General features: G+C 42.4%; 1 protein-coding gene across 1 annotated transcript in view; it reads left to right on the top strand.

Annotated features, from left to right (window-relative positions):
- Positions 1–757, top strand: part of LOC122069455 (TSET complex member tstD) — a 28,026-nt gene that overhangs the window by 26,064 nt on the left and 1,205 nt on the right. Inside the window, exons 3-4 of the mRNA XM_042633469.1 lie at positions 303–382; positions 582–706. Of these exons, the coding sequence (XP_042489403.1) occupies positions 303–382; positions 582–706 (205 nt within the window). The remainder of the gene's footprint in view (positions 1–302; positions 383–581; positions 707–757) is intronic.

Raw genomic sequence — 757 nt, 5'->3', positions numbered from 1 at the left:
TTATGTTAACCCGGGCCGGCATCAGGCCTGAAATCAATACCTTTGGCTTCTTGCCTGGGTTTTCCTCGTTGAAGTGGTTTTGTGCCATAGAGCATACCCACAAGTGGTGATTGGAAAACAATCTATCAAAAAGTAGCTGAAAATTAAGCCTCTATACAAGTTCATAACCTGAAAACATTCGTACTGGGGGGTTTTTTTTTCCTGAGAAATTTCAATTGTTGCTGCAACTGTCACTTTATTGTAATCCATAATTATTGCCTGACCTATACTTCTGTTTTTTCGGGGTTTCTCATTGTTTTCAGGTCAGTCTATATTGTTTACACGGTGCTTGGAGATGTCTGCATCTATGTTGTTGGCAAGGACGAGTATGACGAGCTTGCTTGTAAGTATTTGTGGTTTGTGAGGTAGGAAGCTTGCATACCGGCTGGTGTCTGAAACATAGGACATTTGCAGGTTGGGTTTTGGGAGAAGTGAGACATGATCAGTGACCACTTCTCCCTGCCCCTAAAGGAAAGTTTCCTCTGTTGTTAAGAAATGCTTGGTATCACTTTTCTCTTGATATTTCTTTAATTGCTTTCCAGTGTCAGAGGCACTCTTGGTTATAACCTCGTCTGTGAAGGATGTTTGTGGCAAACCACCAACTGAGCGCCTCTTTCTTGACAAGTACGGAAGGATATGCTTGTGTCTGGATGAAATTGTTTGGACGGTAAGGACATGTATAAAACATTTTCAGATCAAAGCAAACCCCCCCCCCCCC

Source organism: Macadamia integrifolia, unplaced genomic scaffold (genome assembly GCF_013358625.1).
Source record: "Macadamia integrifolia cultivar HAES 741 unplaced genomic scaffold, SCU_Mint_v3 scaffold621, whole genome shotgun sequence".
Taxonomy (NCBI): Eukaryota; Viridiplantae; Streptophyta; class Magnoliopsida; order Proteales; family Proteaceae; genus Macadamia; species Macadamia integrifolia.
This window is presented reverse-complemented; position numbering and strand designations above follow the sequence as displayed.